This window comes from Candoia aspera, chromosome 6, assembly GCF_035149785.1.
Source record: "Candoia aspera isolate rCanAsp1 chromosome 6, rCanAsp1.hap2, whole genome shotgun sequence".
Taxonomy (NCBI): domain Eukaryota; kingdom Metazoa; phylum Chordata; class Lepidosauria; order Squamata; family Boidae; genus Candoia; species Candoia aspera.
Genome location: NC_086158.1, coordinates 52,395,400 through 52,416,024, shown reverse-complemented (window position 1 = coordinate 52,416,024; position 20,625 = coordinate 52,395,400). Strand labels below are relative to the sequence as shown.

At 36.3% G+C, this 20,625-nt stretch overlaps 1 protein-coding gene across 1 annotated transcript in view; it reads left to right on the top strand.

The window, feature by feature from the left end:
- SORCS1 (sortilin related VPS10 domain containing receptor 1) overlaps positions 1 to 20,625 on the top strand; it is a 438,448-nt gene that overhangs the window by 197,614 nt on the left and 220,209 nt on the right. The window contains exon 3 of the mRNA XM_063307130.1: positions 1,139 to 1,238. Within this exon, the coding sequence (XP_063163200.1) occupies positions 1,139 to 1,238 (100 nt within the window). The remainder of the gene's footprint in view (positions 1 to 1,138; positions 1,239 to 20,625) is intronic.

Sequence of the window (20,625 nt, the reverse complement as noted above, 5' to 3'; positions counted from 1 at the left end):
CAGAGCACTGTGCATGTCCCAGTCCTCCGCTTTCTCCAGTATATGTGAAGAAATCTACAATTGAATAGTTTGTGCTATTTTCTAGTTGTGTGAATGAATTACCTTGTTATTATCTGTTCATATCACTAAGAGTTGCTGTTGTATAGAGTAACAGTTACCAGTTCACTCTTCTTTCATTAAGTGTTGTGTAACAAAGCATAAGGCATATGCTTGGTCAAGAAGACTTGAAGAATATGAAGTGAATATTTTAAATGTATGGGCACTTGCTATAAGATTATGTTGAGAGCTTGTGCCCTTCTACACAACTATGTTTGTCTTCATGATTTGGTAGACATGTTGGCTCTGTTTAATTATTGTCTTTCATCACTGTCAAAATTCCTTGATGTTTCCATTGTTCTTGTGACTGGTATGAGTGAACCAAATAAGTCATCATCAACTAAAATTATCCTCTAAGAAATATGAAGTAATAGAATCCATATATAATTGTGTATATCAAAATATGCTGTAATGTATCTATTGTATTGTGGATAGTATAAAAATTAATTGGTAATAATCCAACTGGAGACTGCATTTTAAGAAAGGTTTTTCTCATCTGGAAACTGATTTTAAGCTTATTTGAAATATACACAGGAACAATGCAAGTGATATAAAGCAAGGAATTCACTACTTTAGTCATGTCTAACCATAGCCTTTTGGTGCATTATTAAATAGATCATGAAACAGCTTAAGTAGTAGTACTTGCAAAACTGTGATGATAACTTAAAGGACAGCAGTATTTTCCAGTATGAGAGAACATACTAATGGACAAAGAACCAGTTCAGCCTCTTGTTATACTGACATTTGCATTTTTCACAAACATTATCTCTTAAAACCCAGTTAACATTTCTTATTATAGCATTTCTTTTCAGTGGCACTGAAGATGCAATTTTAATTTTTCCTAACCTAATTTAAATGCAAATGTTAACTCCTTACATGAAGGCATGTGTACATATTTCAGTGTCATTATATACAACATGAATCACTAAAAAAAAACCCTCCAGAGAGCTATCTTTTTTAAGCTGGAAAGCAGCCAAGCAGTTTGTATTTTATTCTTGGTGTAGTGTTTATGCTTACTTACTAATGTCCTCTGGAATTACAGGTCAACTGATTATGGGACAACATATGAAAAGATGAATGACAAAGTGGGTCTGAAGACCATTTTGAGCTACCTTTATGTCTGCCCAACGAATAAGCGCAAGGTAAATTAAATCATATGGTTGCTTGTAATCATGTCATATTTGACTTGATTGGTTAGTCATTATTTACATAGCTGCATTTGTATGCATCCTACAGAAATAAAAAAAAAGCAAGCAGTTTAGATTATATTGGACCTTCTTTTTTAAGTTAATTGTATATGGATGAATGGTAATCTTTCATCTAGAAAGTTTCTTGATGAATAGCAATCTTTCATCTAGAAAATGATTGTAGTATAAAAGGTTTTCCTAAGTTTCAGATGTGCTTGGATTACAGCTCACAGGAATCTTAGCTTACATTGCCCCAAACTGAGAATCTTTCCATTGTATTACCATATTGGGAAAGTGTGACATCTAAACATCAGTACAGCCACTTGGTGTGTTAATGGTGCTAAGAGCAGTATTACTTCCCAGGCCTTCAATCCTTGTGTTCATATTAATTACCAAAGGCCCTCAAACAGAAGTTTGATGAATGAATCCTTATATTATTAAAATAATAAATATGTGATAATACATCAAGAAATTATATATGTCAAAATAACATCATAAGCAAATAAGAAAAACTAAATAAAAACCATTGTACTGATTCACTGGAGGCAGTTAAAGGATTGGAGTAATTACTAAATCCCATAAGACTGTCCTTGGAAGATTCTCTCAGAGATCTGCAATCTCTATAGGTTTGAGAACTTCATTCCAGCACAAACCTTCTGGTATGTTCAAGTGGGACTTCTGAACAGTATAAAAGGACCAGGGGGTGGCGGGGAGGAAACAGTAACAGTAAAATCTCCATGTCCTTTATTCCTACCTGCTGTTAGAATGATGATAATTTTATGAATGAGATAAAATTTAGACAGAAAGTTTGATATGAAGTTTTGTCCCATCAGAGAAGTAAAACAAGGAAAGTGGAGAGTTGGTAGAAAGCATTTTTATTCCTGCCAAATAAGGATAAACTCATTATTTGAAGAAAAAAAAAAAGGTTCATTAAGATGTTAGAATGACATCTACAGAGACCAGATTGTATTTAAAGTTGTTTGCCTTTTAAATGCTTCCAGTAGTGAAATGAAAAGGATTTGACAAAATCCTGCAGAGAAAATGTATCCCAAAGCTTAGAGGGTTTTAATCATACAGGCACCCTACTGAGCAACAATTTGTAAAGGGTTTGTAATGTGGAAGTACTCATAAAAGTCAGGTGTTTATATTTTTCTCATTGTCTTTACATATGAACAGCTTACCTTAGAAGAGAAATTTGAGTTACCAGAAATACTTTTTTAAAGAAAGCTGATAGTACTTTGGGGGAAAAACAGTTTATGTAGTGCATGTGCAGCCACGCTGGTGCATGGATTTATGTGAGATCAAATGAGAAATAAGAAAGCCCACCACTGTAAGCCCAGTCAATAAATTCCAATAAACACATACATACAAACACACACACAAAATTACTATTAATCTTGGATGTGCCAAAAAACATTGCACAAATTGTGAGGTGAATGGTGGAAATGAAGAGGGACCATGAGGAAAGGCTTGGAGTAAAGGAAGAAAACTGCTTGGAACAGTATGTTGGCTTGCAAGACAACTTCTATATGATATCTATTTATCAGTGTGGTTGTTCTTATTATTGTCATATCCTGACTATGTGTCAATACACTACATGAACCTCCACCGTGGTGGGATACAGGGAACAATATGTTGGCTTGCAAGACAACTTCTATATGATAAATCCTAGCTTCTATAGAATAGTGAACATGCATTGGGTAAACTTGGCTTTGCACTGTGGCACACTGACCAGCTATGTCTAAACTGACTATGCTACTACCTTACTGTTAGGAGGGAATGCTGCATGTGACACTAGTATGACTAAGGTTTATAATCTATATAAATTTTTCATTTTACTAAAAAAAGTTATGTGAGACTTTGATTTATGAAAGCCGTGATGGGTGATATAGGTCAATAACAATGAACACATCTGGTATTGAACATGGCATATGGAAGATTGTGAGTTGGAATGCAAGGGGAGCAAACCATAAAGAACATGAATTAATTAATGAATAAAATAAAATAAAAATAGATATATTGTATGTAGGTGAAACCAAGAGAAAGGGAAAAGAATGCAATACAACTAAATGAAAACAGTCTGATCTTATAGAGTTAAGTTGGTTAATACATACAGGGAAACAAATGTATAAGTCTAATTTAGAATGAAGGGGCTAAAATGTATGTCAGAAAGTATGATTTGGTCTATCTATGTTGTTATATGTATGTATGAAAGTAGGAATTCATAGGCTAGTGATAATGGAAGAATATTTTGTTATATGACATGAATGGATGGTGGGGAAATGAGACAAGACATTACAGAAAATGTGATTGGGTCATTTGGAAACCCATGAATATGACTTCTGGGTGGAGAAAATGGTGGACTAACACATCTTTGCATAGTGGAGATTACACCAAGGTTAGATTAGCAGCTGGATGGTGAGCCCTGGCCAGCAGAGCTTCTCCAAACAAGGTGAAGTCACAAGATCACCCACTTGTGCTTTGGAAGGCAGCTTCTCATGAGGAAATCTGCAGGATCTGGAGGGACCGTGCAGGTGTCTTGTGGATAGAGCACCAGGAGCTGCGGAAGAAATAATCAACCTCACTGCGTCAAGCAGAGCCTGCTTAAAGGACACTGGATTCACCTGATTCACTTTCTGTTGCATGCTGGAACAGAGATTTAAAGTTTAAAGTTACAGAGATCCTCCAAGTAGCAGAATACCTTAAGTCACCCATTGTGTGTACCTTTGACCTGTGGTCAAGATTAAAGTAAAAATGAAGGAAATAATTATATGGATTTTAAAAAGAACTAAAAGCAAAAAGCTTGTCAAGAGTTTGAATTAAGACAGTTAAAAACAGACCAAGGGGACAGTTAAATTTGGAACACTGTTTATTTTAAAGTATAAATGAACTAAATAAACTTATGAATTAAGTTAACTTGTGAATTAAAATAATAATAATATATACTTCCATGGGAAAGAGAATTGTTTAAACTTGCTAAAGAAGATGATTGGCTGACTGTTAAACAAAGATAAGAGAAATTGGAAGCTGTAAAAATGATTATAAAAGTATGGAGTGCCAACAGGGACTAAAGAGTTATGATACAGGGGAAGAGAGAGAGAGAGAGAGAGAGAGAGAGGCCTCTCTTTTACTTTTTACCTCCCCTTTCTGGATTACAAATTAGAGAAAGAAAAATGGCCACTACTGGAAATATCTATACATATAAACATAAGCCATGAAATAAAATGTATTAAAATAAAAATTGAGCAAATAAAACACATTTACTGTGAAATAGAACAACTTTGTTCTATTTGTAAGGGTAAAGAGCTGTGAGGAGGCATACGGGGTGTTCTTGATGTAAACTAAATTATGTATTCATATTTATATAGCTGCCCATCTTACAACAGTGGCTATGAGTGATGAAGAGAGGATTAAAACCAAAAACAGCAGCACAATAAAAATAAATAAATAACCCAAATTGATTAATACAATATATATGTAAGGTCTAAAATAATTTCAAATAAAGAGGAAGATGGCGAATCTTTTTGGGGCATGGAGTTTTAGATGTGGGATACTTCACTAAGAAAGTTTTCTTGTGTGTAAATTACTAGTGAGTACACTTCTGAAAGCCGAGGCATGTCTACAGCTGATTTTGAAAGACAATCTAGTTCACTGACTTGCATGTTTTAGACTTTTGTCTCTTGTCTTTCTGTCTCTCTCACACTCACAAACATGCACACTTTACATAAAACTAGAAGCAGATGTTTGAGAACTGCCTTTATCCTTAAGAGAAGAGAGGGACAGGAAAAGAAGGGAAGGGAGAGAGGGAGGGAGGGAGAGAAAGAAACTTATCTTTAATTTTTATTGGTACTATAAGTTGTTCCTAAAATGATTTCAGTAGCAAGAGAATCACTGCAGCATTGGTGTTTAACACAAAAGGAGCAATCAAGTTTGCATTTGATGTCAATATTTTTGTACTATATCTCTTTATATTAAATTATATCAGATTATATCTGTTAGACACTTTGAGTGACCCCTTTTTGGAGGAGAGGTGTGATATAAATGTTTGTAGAAATGCAATACAGAAATCATATTCTGAGATAAATTGCCTCTAAATATACAGGCTCTCAGGACTAATAGATTTAATACATCTTTGTTTCATTAATTAATCTAATTATTTTAGAGCTTGCTGCCACATCATGTGACAGTGGAATACATAAATTAATTCTCTGGTGTGAAGTATTTCCTTTGCTGAGATTAGAATTTTATGTCATTTGTGTCTCATTTGCTAAAAAATATTGTACATAGCACAAATATGAATGATGTAAAGAGCAATCAAAGAATGATGTAAAAAAGCAATTTAAGTAATTATTCTGACTTTTGGTTTGTAGCAGCAGCAGAACAAGAATGATAATTGTTAAATTGTGTAGAAAAAGAAGCTTGCTTGCTTTTTAAAATAGATACTGGCTGCTGCTGAAAATTGGATTCCTTTCTCTCTGTCCCTCCCTCTCTCTCTCTGTCTCTCTCCTGTGCTCTTTTCTTGAAATGCTTTTTGTTTGTGACTATCAAGGTTTGCACTGATGGAATATTTTGTATGGAACATTGTGCCCGCAATCACATAAATCAAAGCAGATAGAATACATCTAAAAGCTCTTAAGGTGAAAAAAGAATTCTGGTAACTGCTACCTAAGAGAGGGTAAAGATTTCCATTTTGGACCTGAATGAGTCATACATTTTTAGATCTTGGACCAAGGAGATTCCCTTACCATTTAAATATGGGTCTATGCGGCAGAAGTCATTTATCACCCTCTAGTATGACAAAACCACTTCAACGACACAATTGTTCGTTCTAAAATCACAGAATTGGAAAGGGCCACTTAGTTCTTCAAGGCCAATCCTATGTTCCGGCAGAAACTCAAATTAAACTATCCCCAACAGATGCTGTCCACTCTCTATTTGAACATATTCTGCAAAGGATTTTACCATCTTGCTTGGTAACTGGTTCTTCTATCAAACTGCTTTCCCCATTATGAGGTTTTTCCTAACATTCACTGGAATTTGCCTCCCTCTACCTTTAGACCGTTCTTCTTTGTCCTGCATCCTAGGACAGTAGAGAATGACTTTTGATCTCTTTCTGTGTGACAGCCCTCAGGTATATAAAAAGTGCTATCATATTCCCTTTCCCTTAGTTGTTTTTTTCTCAAGGCCAAACATTTTCAATTAACTGAGTCTCATTTTGTGAATTTCCAGTTTCCTGATCGTTCTTGCCCTTTGCCCCTGGTCCAGTTTCTCAGAATCGTTCCTAAAGTGTGGTGACCACTACAGGACACAATACTCGAGGTGATGTCTAACCAATAGTTCCCATGATTTGGAAACCATGTTTCTGCTGATGCAGCCCAAAATTGCTTTTTAGCTACCATGTCATATTGCTGAATCATATTCAGCTTGTGGTCGATTGCAATATCAAGGTGGTTTTTTTTAACCACATGTGCTATTACCAAGCCAGGTTTCCCTCATCTTATGCCTATTTGAGTCCGTATCTGTAGTCCTTGGGTCTTGATTTCAATCCCTAACCTCCATAGAATTCAGTTTAAAGCCATCCTAGTTAAATTGGATATGCGTTAACCAAGCACATTCTTCCCAGTCAAACTTGTTCCAGCGGTACTTCATCTAGATAATGCAGGTCATAGTTCCGCAAATTCTCTTCAGCAACACCATTTCCATAGCTAGTCATTCACTCGCAGTATTCTTTCCCATTAAATTCCTCTTCTGTGGATTGGAAATATGAGAGAGAATGCCACCTGAGTCCCAATGTTCTTACAGCTTCAAAATCTGAGGAAATGTGCTCTTGGTGATATAATTTTTGCCATGTGGATTGACCAGGAAAGTGGTCCTGATGAGCCTTGACAGTTGTTTCATTCTGTTCACTATCCATAACTCCCAGGAGATATCAGATCTTTTCTCTGTACTATGGAGTAATCAGCCATATTCTGCACTATAGAGTCATCAACTCTCCTTTGTCTTCTTGCAGGTAGCAGTTGTATTCCCCTCTGTCCTTGAGGCTCCAGCATTTTGTCTCCTATTCAGTCTAGTCCCCTTTTCCTCCTTAGAAACTGCATCTTTTGAAAACTGTTTCTGAATTCCAGTGAAATATAACAGCTTTTGAATCTTGTTCTTACTTTTCTATTAGATTCTGCTCTTTGTGGAGAATTGCTTATCTATTATTCTTGTTACAACATCTCCTTTGTAGGGTAAAAGAGATCAGCTTCTTTTCTGAACTGAGGCAATCTTTAAAGCTATTTTTTTCCTTATATCCCTTTTATGATATCTTAAAATGAGCCTTGCTCTCCCCAATTATTTCCAGATTTAAGGGTCATACAGAAAAAAAAATATGTTCGTTATTTTTAAAGGGATGTTAATCTTTATTTACATTTCAAGTTGCAAAGTACCTTTACTAAGCCGTACAATTGTGCAAAGTTTTGCCGTAAAGGTGCTACTCTATTGTTTTATCACTTTTTTTTTGTAATGGGTTTTCTATAGCAGTCTAATTTCTTTTTCTTGATTGTAATGCTGGTCAAAGAGCATAAAAAAGAAAAATATGGCAATACTGTTCACTTAAGCATTGCAATGAGTTTGCATTTGCTGCATATACATGCTTTTAATTTTATTTGGGGGGCAGGACTATGCCACAGGATTTAAGATATGACTGCAGAAAAACCTCCATACATTTTTTCTTCTATTCTTGCACTACCCAGTGAAGTTCATGTTTGCTCAGTCCCTGTTTACTGACTGCCTTATGTTCTGCCCCCATTCTCTGTGGCAATCTCTACTTACTCATCAAGTGGTAATCTTTCAATTATTCAGGATGGACAACCTTTGCATTCTGCAGCTATTCAGGAAATTCCTTCAATAGTTATAACTAAAAGCAAACACATACTTATAAGCTGGCACTAAATAAATTTTGCCTTTACACTTCAAGCACATTTCAGTGGCTATACCCCCATACAATGCACAGCTTTCCTGGCCACACTGCTTTCTTCCTTGTCCATTCCTTCTACTGAACTAGAAGATATTTGCAGCTTTCATCACTGTAGAATGTTTAATAAAGTTGTGGTGCTAGATTTGTCAACTCTCATTTTACAATACAATCACCATTTGAAAATGTGGAGAGGGAGGGAGGGAGGGAGATGTAAGCTACATTTTAAGCCACAAATCCAATGAAGTGGTACCTGCATTGAATTTCTCTTCAGTATACTTTAATGCTTCAGCAAAGGATCATTACCTTGTCATGGTGCTGGAGCTTGAGCACCTCAATGATGCCATGAGCTAAACCATGAAGGGCCACCCAAGATGGGAAGGTCATGACAGAGAGGTCAGACTAAATGCGATCCCTGGGGAAGGTAATGGCAACCCACCCCAGTATTCTTGCCATGAAAACTAAATGGATCAGTACAACCAGATGTATGTCGGTATACCATTGGAAGATGAGACCCCCAGGTCAGAAGATGGTAAAAATGCTACTGGGGAGGAACAGAGGATGAGTTCAACTAGCCCCAGACATGATGACGCAGCTAGCTCAAAGCCGAAAGGATGGCTAGCAGCCAACTGTGCTGGTGGTGAACGGCGAATCCGATGTTCTAAGAACAACACACCATTGGAACCTGGAATGTAAGATCTATGAGCCAGGGCAAATTGGATGTGGTTGTTGGTGAGATGTCAAGATTAAAGATAGACATTTTGGGCAGCAGTGAACTGAAATGGACTGGAATGGGCCACTTCACATCAGATGACCACCATATCTACTACTGTGGACAAGAGGACCACAGAAGAAATGGAGTAGCCTTCATAATTAATAGTAAAGTGGCTAAAGCAGTGCTTGGATACAATCCAAAAAATGATAGAGTGATCTCAGTTCGAATTCAGGGCAAGCCATCTAACATCACAGTGATCCAAATATATGCCCCAACCACAGATGCTGAAGAAGCTGAAGTAGATCAGTTCTATGAGGATCTGCAGCACCTACTGGACAACACGCCTAAAAGAGACATTATTATCATCACAGGGGACTGGAATGCTAAGGTGGACAGTCAGATGACACCTGGATTTACATGTAAGCATGGCTTGGGAGAACAAAACAAAGCAGGACATAGGCTGATAGAATTTTGCCAAGACAATTCACTCTGCATAACAAACACTCTCTTCCAAATACCTAAGAGACGGCTTTATACATGGACTTCACCAGATGGACAACACCGAAATCAGATTGGCTACATCCTTTGCAGCCAAAGGTGGCGGACATCTATACAGTCGGTAAAAACAAGACCTGGAGCTGACTGTAGTTCAGATCACGAACTTCTTCTTGCACAATTTAGGATCAGACTGAAGAGATTAGGGAAGACCCACAGATCAGCTAGATATGAGCTCACTGATATTCCTAAGGAATATGCAGTGGAGGTGAAGAATAGATTTAAGGGACTGGACTTAGTAGATAGGGTCTCGGAAGACCTATGGACAGAAGTTTGCAGCATTGTTCAGAGGGCGGCAACAAAATACATTCCAAAGAAAGAGAAAACCAAGAAGGCAAAATGGCTGTCTGCTGAGACACTAGAAGTAGCCCAAGAAAGAAGGAAAGCAAAAGGCAACAGTGATAGGGGGAGATATGCCCAATTAAATGCCAAATTCCAGAGGTTAGCCAGAAGAGATAAGGAATTATTTTTAAACAAGCAATGTGTGGAAGTGGAAGAAGACAATAGAATAGGAAGGACAAGAGACCTCTTCCAGAAAATTAGAAACATTGGAGGTAAATTCCAAGCCAAAATGGGTATGATCAAAAACAAAGATGGCAAGGACCTAACAGAAGAAGAAGAGATCAAGAAAAAGTGGCAAGAATATATGGAAGACCTGTATAGGAAGGATAACAATATCGGCAATAGCTTTGACGATGTGGTCAGTGAGTTAGAGCCAGACATCCTGAGGAGTGAGGTTGAATGGGCCTTGAGAAGCATTGCTAATAACAAGGCAGCAGGAGACGATGGTATCCCAAGTGAATTGTTCAAAATCTTGTAAGATGATGCTGTAAAGGTAATACATGCTATATGCCAGCAAATTTGGAAAACACAATAATGGCCATCAGATTGGAAAAAAATCAACTTATATCCCCATACCAAAAAAGGGAAACACTAAAGAATGCTCAAACTATCGAACAATGGCACTCATTTCACATGCCAGTAAGGTAATGCTCAAGATCCTGCAAAGTAGACTTCAGCAATTCATGGAGCGAGAATTGCCAGATGTACAAGCTGGGTTTAGAAAAGGCAGAGGAACTAGGGTCCAAGTTGCCAATATTCGCTGGATGATGGAAAAAGCTAGGGAGTTTCAGAAAAAAAATCTATTTCTGTTTTATTGACTATTCTAAAGCCTTTGACTGTGTGGACCATAACAAATTGTGGCAAGTTCTTAGCAGTATGGGGATACCAAGTCATCTTGTCTGCCTCCTGAAGAATCTGTATAATGACCAAGTAGCAACAGTAAGAACAGACCACGGAATAACAGACTGGTTTAAGATTGGGAAAGGAGTACGGCAGGGCTGTATACTCTCACCCTACCTATTCAACTTGTACGCGGAACATATCATGCAATGTGCTGGGCTTGAGGAATCCAAGGCCGGAGTTAAAATCGCTGGAAGAAACATTAACAATCTCAGATATGCAGATGATACCACTTTGATGGCTGAAAGCGAAGAGGAACTGAAGAGCCTTATGATGAAGGTGAAAGAAGAAAGTACAAAAGCTGGCTTGCAGCTAAACCTGAAAAAAACCAAGATTATGGCAACCAGCCTGATTGATAACTGGCAAATAGAGGGAGAAAACGTAGAGGCAGTGAAAGACTTTGTATTTCTAGGTGCAAAGATTACTGCAGATGCTGACTGCAGTTAGGAAATCAGAAGACATTTAATCCTTGGGAGAAGACAAATCTCGATAAAATAGTTAAGAGCAGAGACATCACACTGACCACAAAGGTCTGCATAGTTAAAGCAATGGTTTTCCCCGTAGTAACATATGGCTGTGAGAGCTGGACCATAAGGAAGGCTGAGAGAAGGAAGATCAATGCTTTTGAACTGTGGTGTTGGAGGAAAATTCTGAGAGTGCCTTGGACTGCAAGAAGATCAAACCAGTCCATAGTCCAGGAAATAAAGCCAGACTGCTCACTGGAGGGAATGATATTAAAGGCAAAACTGAAATACTTTGGCCACATAATGAGAAGACAGGACACCCTGTAGAAGATGCTGATGCTAGGGAGAGTGGAGGGCAAAAGGAAGAGGGGCTGACCAAGGGCAAGTTGGATAGATGATATTCTAGAGGTGGCGGACTCATCCCTGGGGGAGCTGGGGGTCTTGACAACAGACAGGAAGCTCTGGCGTGGGCTGGTCCATGAAGTCACAAAGAGTCAGAAGCAACTGAACGAATAAACAACAACAACATACTTTAATGACATATTATTCTGTGTATTTCAAAAATATTTTTCAAACTCACAGATCATTATCTAATCTTTGAACATAGTGTATGGAAGGACCTATTAGAAAAACTCAAGACATTGCAATAGAACCAAGATAATTTCAGAAACAAAGAACATAGACAATAAAGAACTTGGGAAAATGTCAAAAGCAATTTGGCCACATAACTGTAGCATGTGAGGCGATCAAATGAAATAGTGCCTTGTTAGTATCTTTCCCTTGGAGTAAAAAGAGGTAAATTAATTATTCCGTCTTGAGCCTGGTTCTTCTTTGTGGTGAAAGCAAAACAACTTGTACTATAAGTGTATGATACAATGTGATGTCTTACCACAAACCAAAGTAATACGTGAATAAAATTTGGGATGCCTAATCCAAAGCTTTTAATATGAAATATTAATACAACTCTATTCTAATTAGATTTTATTTATTTAAATATTTTTATGGCTGGCCATATTATATAAAACAACCCTAGGCAACTAACAACCAAGTATACAATTAACAAAAAATAGAATAAATTTAAAACTCTGATAAAGTACCAGGCACCATAACATTCCATCTCAAGAACATATATGCTCGGCTCATCTCCCATTTTGGCCCAACATCTGACCATGTCTTAACAGTCTTCCAGAAGGCAAGAAACTTAGGGGCCGTCTCTATTTCAGCAGGATGCTATTCCATATGATAGGCGCCCCTACAAAAAACTTGCTCCTAGGTTCCACCAGATGGCAATTTTTAATAAAGGGGACCTGGGGTGTATCCACCCTATCTGATTTTGTGGGATGGGTAGATGTCCTTGGGGAGAGGCAGTCTGGAAATCCCTGAAGATTTGTTAGATATTCATATTTTAACCATTAGACAATTGGTTAATACCAGATTTTATATCATATCTGAAGTATACCAGGTTACAGAAGGTTGGTTTACATAAATACGTACATTATGAGTGCTTTAGTATAGCACCACTTTAGTAAGTATAAATGATATGGGGAAAAAAATCCAACGTGTTTAATTACTGCAAGTTCTATAATTTTCTGATCATACCATTAAAGTATTTATTTCCCCAGCACTCCATAAATATTGCATCTAAATGCCCACGTACTGTTGGTAGTTGCAAAACTATTTATCATGAATGTGAATTTCTGTTTAATCTTAGCCTATTTCATTTTTTCCTTCTTATTTTATTTTAAAAAATAAGGGGTTTTTTTCTGTTTTAACATGATGATCATTCAGGAAATGATTCTGTGTCCCCAGAAGATTTTGTAAGACATAGGAAAGAAAATATTATTTATTATTTAAGCTACTATTGGTCACTACTGGGAGTTATTTGAATAAATTACCTCTTCTTTTGGATCAATATATAATAATAAAAATAATGTAATAATACCAAGGATATAAAATGTAGAGATATCACAGTCAAATCTGTGTTTACAGGCAAATCCATCTCACTGAAATATGGTGCCACATGGTCTTGCAATTGATCATAATGGACAAAAAGAGGGCAGGTGGGAGGGAAATCTCCATATGTCAGGTTTACAAAAGAATTTTGCCTGCATATGTATTTGTCAACAAGTTTCCTGAACAGATCCCCCCAAATGTCTAATAAATCTGTTATTTGTTCTAGTCTTGTTATAAGACTGTGTGGCAATGAGGGGATGAACAAAATATAGTAGCATCTGGAAAGATTTTTTTAGATTGAAAGATAATATTATGTGTTTGTGTGCTCTTATCTTAAAGCAACCAAGCCTGCAATTACTCATGAATAAATGTAATGGGGCTTTCAAATTACATATGCAGAAGGTTGCCCAGTAAGGTGTTTAAAATATTTTCTGAGAATTTTCTGGAAAAAAACAACAACAACAATTTTCTCTACACTAGGTAAAAAACTATGCTCTGAGTGTTTTCCTTTTAAGATTGCTTGGAACAAGTAAAATTCTAAAGCAATGAAGAATCAAAATTAAAGTTGGTGGATAGAAAAAAAAGGATTCAGTCAACAAGCTATAGGCTAATTTGTGTGTTGATAACTTGCACACTGTGTTGTTTCTAAGGAACTAGTTCATTTGTTCCTTGTACTTCTCAATGCCATTGTATCTTTACATTTTCAGTAAATTAATAAAACTCAAGTTGATAGTATCTGCCAACACTTTCATACTATTAATAGCATAGTGTCTTCTCATCAGATATTGATTATTTCCTGTAGGCCTAGATTTTGTTTTCTCTTGTCCTGCCTGCATTAATTGTTGCTTTTATATCTTTCAAACCTTTAATTTTAAACTGCTGTGCTGTGCAGTGTATCTCTCTAAAAATAAATGGATTGAAGGTCCCTTGTCTTTTTCTTTTTACACTCAGAAGCCATGATTAATATTGTATGTTTCATATTGTATTGTATAGTATAGGATTATACACGCTTCAAATTTCCAAGACAAGGTGTTAGCAGCTATTCTTGTGTTGTAAGAAGTAATGGCTGTTTTGTTTAAAAAGTGGAAAAAAGAAAAGCAAGCTATATACATTCACAAAAATGTGAGAGATCTGCTACGTGTATGGTCATACTGAATCCTTGGGTTAATGACCAGACCTCTGTTTTGAGCATGGATTACATAAATTGAACTTTTATTAAATATTTACTTAAACAATTTATATGACTGCCCCTCTCACAGAAGTGACTCTGAGCAGTGTACAAGGTTAAAACAACAATTTAACAAACCAAACCGTAATGTCTGAAGTTACAAACAACAATCCCAACTTGTAAGAAGGCAACATTACGAGCCAAGCTCACCTAACCATCTGGCCCAAATGCCTTGGAAAAGAGCTAGATCTTTAATGCCTTACAAAAAGCTAAGAGGGTTAGGGCCATCCAGATCTCCAGAGGGATGCTGTTCCACAGGCAGAAAGGGTTTCAACAAGGTGGCATTGTTTAATGGAAGGGACCAAGAACATTGCCCTCCCTGCTGGATCTGGTAGAGCAAGCAGAGACTAGGGAAGAGATGCAGTTCTGCAGATAGCCTTTTCCTTCCTGAAGGAAATATTGGTGGGTATCATCAGCATGGACCAAAGGTTTGTAGAACTCAAGGAGATGAAAAAGTTGGTTTAATAGAAGGAAGAAGGAGGTATATAATGGGACATATGGAGATGGTAGTAGAAACAAACAAACAAACAAACAAACAAAAAACTGTGTTGAATACTGAAAGTAAGAAAAAGGAATGTTTGGTGGTCCAGGAAACATTTACAAGTGACCCGATTATGAAATAAAATGTACATACTGTATACATGGTATAGAGCAGTTTTTCTCTCTGAAGCTTCAACATAATATCAGGTAAGCAACTTATTAAAATAGATTTAAGAAGAAACTTGTATCTTCAAAGCAAATTTATTAAGTGAAATATCCTTTGTCTGTTATTTGATCTCCAGTTCCTGCTGCACATGAAAGCAAAGACAAGTCTGAGGGAAGCAAAGGTTAACCTTAATATGTGCAGCATAGTTAAAGAAAAAAAAATAAAAATATTATTTGTACATTAGCACTTGTCACTTTGCAAATCATTTGACTAAACGCTTTGCTCATGAGTGAAATATTTTGCCTGATGATATGCACAGTCTTGCAGTCATGTTGTTGCTTTCCAAATCTTCCCTGTTGAGCTTGAACAGTACATGCTCAATGATGATGTATATTGCATATATTACAGTGGATTGATATTCAGCTTTCCAACATATATTATCAAAATCAAAAATATACTTGCAAGATATTTCTATGTTTTGGTATATAGTTAGTTTTGTACGGTCACAGTCAGATCTGCATATCTCTTTTATTAATGCTGAAAACTTTCCCAGAATCTTATCAGTTTGTAGCTAGAAAAAGGTCATCTAGCACCAAGATGGAGATTTCAGTGAAAAAGGATTTTTGGCAGGCATTTGAACCTGGAAGATTACATAGGGCCAAATAAATAAATAAATAATATGGGAAGGGGCGGGAGAAGGGGAAAAAGAAGTGAAGAGAGTACAGTGGCAACTATAGATGTATAGCAGTCCATAACATTAAAAGTTCATTAGAAAAGAAATGGTAATAACTGTTCCTGTGTGTGCTTGTGTGACTTTAAAATATTGTAACTTTTTCTTTACCCTGAAGCAAGATGCTAGAACACCTTTAAAAAATAAATAAATAAAATTAGTACAGTGCAGAATGTATAAATGTTTATACTTTTTTTTTCAAAAGCCAAAACGTTTGCTTTTTTCATTACAACTGAAAGCTAACAAAGATGATCTACTTTCTAACAAACAAGACAAAAAATATCTCATTAAAATAAGTGAATAGTGTACATTCAGATGAAGACTTCACTGTGCAGTAGCTCTATGTCATGCAGAGATTTGTACATTAAATCTAAATAAAATCCATGAAGGAAGAGTTGCACAATGTATTTTGGTTGTAGTGTCTGGAGTTGTTCATCAAGTTTGTCTTTCATTTATGAGGAATGTTGATAGGTTTAAATTCTGCATTTGCTACATAATAACAACATCTTTTTTCTTCCCTAATTTGATTATAGGTCTTTCTCTGAGTTCCCTGATTATGGCAAATAGCTTGATGCTTTTTTTTTTTTTTGTATACTAAAGCATCATTTTAATGCCACTGGTAAGTGGTATCCAACTTTTGATCCATTTAATCTAAATGTTTACTTTTAATGAGTCTGGAAAAGATGTGGGTGAAGTGGCTATTCACTGGTATCAGCAGGTGGGGGTGTCAGAATCTTCAAGATGGTGGGTGCTGTGTCCTGATGACACAAAAGGGTCAGTTTTTCAGTGGTGACACCACACCCATCATCTTCCAGATTTTGACCTCCTCCTGCAGACACTCCTATGAATGTGCATGCACATACATGAAGATACAACAATGAGCAGCTTCTAAACAACTGCTTGAGCCTGTAAAAAAGATGCAGTGCTTTAGAGATGAGAAAGAGGTGTTTTGTATGTGTTCCCATGTTCTGAAGCATTGCTTTGGAAAGATATGTACAGCCTTTGCCTTGAATATTTTATCCTTCCAGCTACAAGAATTTTTTGTTACATGGGAGCTCATTCTGAAAAGGTACAGTCCATTGTTTAGCCTCAGGATTACCTCTCATTCTGTCAAAGGTAAGGTCTTCACTTAATAAAAAAAAAGGGGGGGGATACAATAGATTATCAAGCATTCATGATGAAAGTGCATCATAAAGAGAATGAAACAGCTGTTCTCCTCTGAGAAAAAGTCAGGATGACTTCAGGCTTTGGCGTGAATACTGTGTGAATTAAGGAAAGGTGGGTGGGCAAGGGAGAAAAAAATGGTTCTTTGAAAAATAATGTAGTTCCTTTCTGGATATTTAAAATACAAAAAGAACTAGGAATGACATAGTGTTCATGAGGTTTTGAACCAAACAGATACACGTGGTCAAAAATTTCATTTTTAACGTCTTTATCTTATTAAGGTCCATACATGAACATATGAAATTTACTTTTTGTGTTTTTACATATTGTTCCTAGTGAAGGTGGGGTTTAAGAAAATCAAAATAGTATGTTGTCCTATTACTGAGTTTCATTTCTTACTATAAAGACCTTTTCTATGTTCTGATTTCAAGAAGCTTCCTGATATTCACAAATTCCTATTAGATGATCCACTCAGTTACTACCAAAGATGCCCATTGTTCTTGGCAAACTGACTGTCATGCTCCCTGATCACATGTTCCCAGAACATCTGATTGGACTTGCATGCATGAATGGACTTAACACGTGTTGGGACTTGTGGGTCAGTAGTGTTGGGAGGGGGAACATGCCAGGAGTGTGAAAACATCTTGTTCGGACTATATCTGGTATCCAAGGTCAAGCTGCCAAGCCGTTGGAGACATCTGAGTGGAGTTGAGCTGACTGGCACGAAGAGGGGGGCTACATGCCTGAGAGAGGGAGGGGGCTTATACTCATTGGGTTGTTTAACTTGGGGAAAATACAGGAACTTTCATTCACAACTTTTTCACTGTTCTATGTGCTACTTTCCATTAAAGAGATTTCTACTAAAATCATGTATGAATCGAACTTAATGGTAAATTGAGTAATGCAGTCATTACACTGACATTTACTCCTTGGCTCCAATTAAAATCAGTTTCATATTCTTCCATAGCTTGAACTATAATTGGAACTGTGACCCTTTGCCAGCACTAACTATTCATCTTCCCTCTTTTTATTTTTGATATATATTACCAAGGACACAATGTAAATTGATTTGGAATCTGATGTATTTTTAATGCAGGTTTATTAATTACACATTTTTTTTCACTTAACATAAATAAGGGAGGAAAAAAGAGTATAAATGGCAATATGGTTTACTTGATTTCACCATTTCTACCTTATGTCCCAATTATTTTTCAACCTGGCATGTGTTGATAAGTGAAGAATAGACTCTGTTATGGTTGGTTTTGCAGTACCCGCTTTTCTTTTCACAATAGTTCAAGTGATAAAATATCTGAGGGTTATGGGATTTATTTTTCATTTTTATAAACTTGTATGTCTCACATTTTATAACCCTTACATTGGGTCCCTGTTGAAGGAAGAATATCTGAAGCAACGCTCCGTTCAGCCGTGCCTGCAGGTTTAGTCACTTGACAACAAAAATATAAAGTCCATGCCTTTAAAGAGATGCCTCAAAATGCAAAAAGCATCTTGCTTTACCTACTCCCTTGTTTTGATTTTGATCACATTCATGACTTTTGCTTTATTTGACTTCTCTGATCTTCATTTGTCAGACATCCCATTTGAGTAGGCTTTGATATTTGAACAGGCATACATTTGAACTATTGCAATCCAAATGCCAGTTGCAGAGTGTAATTTATTGACACTTTCATTTGAGGGATACAATTTGTATTTCAATACTGAAAGGGTTTCAGTTAAAAAAAAAGGATTAACTTTTTAAAAACAGGAGTACCAAAGATAATTCTGTAAGTATGTACTGTATGTAAGAGTTATTTTAACTGTATTTTATATAGTGAAATGATGGCACAGAAAATAAGAATTAATGTCTCTGGTCACGTTGATAAATAGGAAGTATTGTGGTTTACTTTAGTACCCCATATTAATTGGAATATTTGTTATTATCCCAACACACTGGCACACTTCAGTATCAGTCTTTAGGCATTATTATTCCTTCCTCTTTTATACTTGCATTGTGATATTGCATTCACATATGAAAGACATAGGTCCTATTATGCAATGGTGCAACACTGCACTTATCATTTTGATGAATTGATCAAGATCCATGGGAGACCTATGGGAACTGAGCTTATGTTTGGTACCCAGTTTTGTTGTTATTGTACTTTGAAGCTATTCAGTCTAAAGTTATCAGAATCCTATTGTATATATCTTGCTCCTCTCTGAATGTCCTTCTACCTTTAGACCTTGAATGACTTTCTGAAGCAGCCCAAATGAGAATCTGTCTTTTGAAATATTGGCTGGGACAGATTCTCTAGGACCAGCACACTTTTCCTGATGAATGGATTGCACGGGGGAAAGCATGCCCAGAGATTTGTTTTTCTGTGGCTTTTCTGCCTCATTCTTAATATCTCTTAGAATTGATAAAGCCATGCAACCATTTAAACATGGAGTCCTTGATTTGGATATACAAAATTATAGATCTAAAAATTTATTGTCTCAAATACCACTCTTATCTTTACATTTCTTCTGCTACAAAGAAAGCTTTAGATCTGATGTCTATGTTGGTTGATCATGTGATTTTTTTTTCTGATGTTTTAAAATGATTCCTTGTAAAATCACTCATTGTGGTACAATTAGTTTTTTAAATAACCTTTTCTGGCTGATTGATATAGGCTGACTAAACCAAAGTCATCTGAGGGTAGATTTGAATTTGGATCTTTCCTGTCTAGTCCAACATGGTAACCACTATCCTGTATGGCTCACTTAAATGATTCTGGAGATTGGGATCTTAAAGGGTTTAATTTTAGAATTTCCTTCTATGAACAGGAATTGGAATTCACCCCTTGTATTTTTTTTTCAGTTTCATTTAACTATGTTCTCTTCTCAGGCACTGATTTTTCAAAATTGTTTTTGTTTGCCTGCAGTATAAAGTGTTTTTGTTTCTGCTGATGCCATGATGGTAGGGAGTAGAGCTATGTTATCCATTTTGAAGTGTGCTTAATATAACAAGCATCACCACTTCATAGTCACTTTGAAGGCCTCTTGACAGCTTGATATACCTGTTTCCCCATGTTGTCTGAGGACACATATGGATGCAGAACAGACACTTAAGGAAGATAATAGGACAATAATCCACCATTTTTTTTAGCATTGGATAAGAAAATAGGGAAAAATACAAAGAGTCTTTTTTTTTAGTTTTAGTAGTTTGTATAGTTCAATTTTACATGAATTTCCTCTGCAGTTAGTCATACTAAATTCAGCTGAGGCTAAGTCCCAAGTAATTGCACATAAGATTTCATCCTAAATGGCAGGAAATTTTAAAACACACACACACAAGTTATAAGAAACAATTATTACTTATCAGGATAGGAAGCAAAGAATAGTTAATGTGCTAGAGGTTTAAACTTCATGATCTAATTCCAGTCTGCGTGTTTTACTTTTCAATATCCAAAAAGTGACCAGGGTCCAAGGATATTTACTGATGTAAGTTTGGAAGTGTTCATCTGGTGGAAAATAATACATTGCAATGTAGAAATGCTGTACATTTGTGACACCTAAAGTTTGATTTGTTACTTTATTTACATCTCTTCTTATCCCAGTACATGTTGTATTTCTCAGTTTCTAAAGTGATAGATTAAAAAAAAAAACCAGTAGCAATTGGGGCAGAAGCAGTGTTTGGTGCTTTAGGATAATTAA